This window comes from Camellia sinensis, chromosome 11 (genome assembly GCF_055761805.1).
Source record: "Camellia sinensis isolate YWXY chromosome 11, ASM5576180v1, whole genome shotgun sequence".
NCBI lineage: Eukaryota > Viridiplantae > Streptophyta > Magnoliopsida > Ericales > Theaceae > Camellia > Camellia sinensis.
In genome coordinates, this window is record NC_138971.1 from 53,851,565 (window position 1) to 53,854,155 (window position 2,591).

Consider the following 2,591-nt stretch of genomic DNA (forward strand, 5'->3'; position numbering starts at 1 on the left):
CATGAACTGATAACATACATAATTTGCACTTATCAGTGGATAACATCTATAGGAACACAATGGATCCCATGATATGTAAGTACCAAAGCTACATACCTCAGATGGAGTATCATAGGAACATCTATAGGAACATCCAAGGCAGGTTCCTTAAGCTTAAGAACACTAGGCCCCTGACTTGTTCTATAGGCCTGCATTCAGAGATATATACAATAAAAACAAAAGAAGTATCACGTGTTGTAAAGTTCAGCTCATAATGCCTCACTAATGCATAAAATTTTATCCAAGATAGGTTCCTTAAGTTTATTATTCAGCAGTATAAAGTTTAATTTCAATTTCCTAGTTGATCAAAATTGATAGGTATAATTCTTTGTATTTCATCTATTGCATGGAGAAAAGAGTAGAAATGGAGGAGAAGAGTAATGGGGAAGAATAAGTAGAAAAAGGCTATAAGAGAAGTAAGCAACGCCATAGTGTTTTTTATTACTCTTGTCTCACACTTGTTTGGAAAATAAAACACATAATCTGATTGCTCCATGCAATATATATGTATATTTGATTCAAAACTGTGGGCCTTTCATTTGGGATTCAAATTCCCAATAAATAACCCACATGCTCTGCATTCTTTTCCATAACAGAATCAACTATAAAGTAGGTAAGATTCAAATTTTGTTTACTCAGATTCAGAATATGGTATCCACAAACCTAATATATGTATGTAAAGACAAACAGATACAAATATATGTCAACATTTATATGTATTATAGATGCAATACAGATAAACTACAAAAGGGAAAATCAGATAAACTACAAATTTGTCTATCACTACAACTAGATTTACCAGGTTTTTTCAAAAAACTCCTTCAAAACACTGATTGTAAACAAATCCAAATCCAGCTGTAATGCACACTAAAACAAGTTTGGAAAGAATTGACTTTCAGAAAAAGTTACAAGTACGCATTATATTTGCCATCATAATTAGTTCTTTCATTCTAGTTTTCTCCGAAGAGCAGCCTCCAATACGTTACCATTGCTCCTGCAATAACTTGTTCGTTTAAGAACCGCAGGAAGCTAATTTTTGCGCAAGTTGACCATCTGCAGCCCCCTGCTCCGGTTGATTGATTTTGATAGTTTGAGGCTGCTGCAAAACACAAATTGTAAGTAGTTTTCAGCACTTTAGAACAGAGTGACCCCAAAGTGAAATTCTTAATTAAAAAACAAGACACGTGTCATGTGATTCAAAAACCTCTGCCCTGGAGTCGGTGTCAGCGAGCCTTTGCTTTATATCCCTAGCTATTGAAAAGAAGACTTGCTCAACATTAAGATTTGTCTTTGCACTCTGTAAACGGCAAGTTTAACCAGTAAAAAGGACACAGTTGATAAATTTTTTAGAGAATTTAAGTGTGTTGTACTTACAGTTTCAAAGAATTTAATGCCATATTCATCTGCAAGTGCTTGGCCCTTAGAGGTTGGCACAGCCTACATAGATTTTATGAGGAGAGATTTCCAGGTTCGAGAGGTTCACAAGCAAACTTTGAAATGGAACTAAATTGAAGACATGAGCTGAACTAGTAGAATTGAAATCAAAGGCAATTTAAGTGATATAAAAAGAAGTGAAGGGGAGCAAGGGCTCACAGAGAGAGAGAGAGAGAGAGAGAGAGAGAGAGAGAGAGATTTAAACAAACCACATACCCTTTTGCTTTCATCCATATCAGCCTTGTTCCCTACCAGTATCTTGTTGACATCATCAGAAGCATGCTGTTCAATGTTGCGAATCCAGTTCTGAATGTCTGAAAAAAGTGGGAAGCAAGGTTTTTAAGAATCAATAGAGAACACAAGACAATTTGATGATAGTAGTTCTGCAAACCAATGCAAATCCATTTATCCCCGTGACAGTAGACAATAAAATATGTAGAAAAATCTATTTAAATTTTGCACAAAATATTTGTAGAAAAGAGTCCAACTAGCAGAGGTTCAACGAAGCATAAAGATGACAGAATTTGTAGAAAAGAGTCCAACTAGCAGAGGTTACACTGCCTAATTAACACCCCAATTGTGCCCTTCTAAAAAAAACACACACTTCAACTGTGTATCTGTACTTCCAAAATTTTTAATGATAGTCCTCTCTTCAAAGTTTTGTTTTCATATGTTGCTAACGACACTCACCTTCCTACTCATATTTATGCAAGGAATTTCCATCCATCAAACAACGCACAAAATCTTAAATGGGAAATGTCCCAAGAAAGTATTCCAAACATACACCAATTACCACTAAAAAGCAAGTCTCCATTGGAGCTCTAGACTAAAGATACCTCAGACTGTGCTTGGTACAACACCAGGTAATTCTATCTTACTCAACTTTCACAATTTTCTTTCTAAACTTTCCACAGATCTGACATGTTTTTTGAATTCATCTTGCATTATACATTTTGATTGCTGTGACTTACCAATGCGTTCTGATATTAACCCAGTCCTACAAATAGCAAACCTTGGCCACCAATGGTTGCATTTGTAAATGGTGAATATATAGGTAATTACATGAACACAGGCAAACAAATGTTTGTTTTGTAGCTCTGTGATCTAATATGTATTTC

The 2,591-nt window shown here is 35.2% G+C and overlaps 1 protein-coding gene across 1 annotated transcript; it reads right to left on the reverse strand.

Annotated features, from left to right (window-relative positions):
* Positions 1-947: 947 nt before the first annotated feature.
* Positions 948-1,828, reverse strand: LOC114270012 (ras-related protein RABE1a). Its single transcript, XM_082896475.1, has 4 exons — positions 1,690-1,828; positions 1,414-1,476; positions 1,244-1,336; positions 948-1,138 (listed from the first exon to the last, which is right to left on the reverse strand). Exons 1-4 carry the CDS (start codon positions 1,705-1,707, stop codon positions 1,052-1,054), a joined length of 261 nt encoding a protein of 86 aa, XP_082752601.1. The 5' UTR covers positions 1,708-1,828; the 3' UTR covers positions 948-1,051.
* Positions 1,829-2,591: the final 763 nt, after the last annotated feature.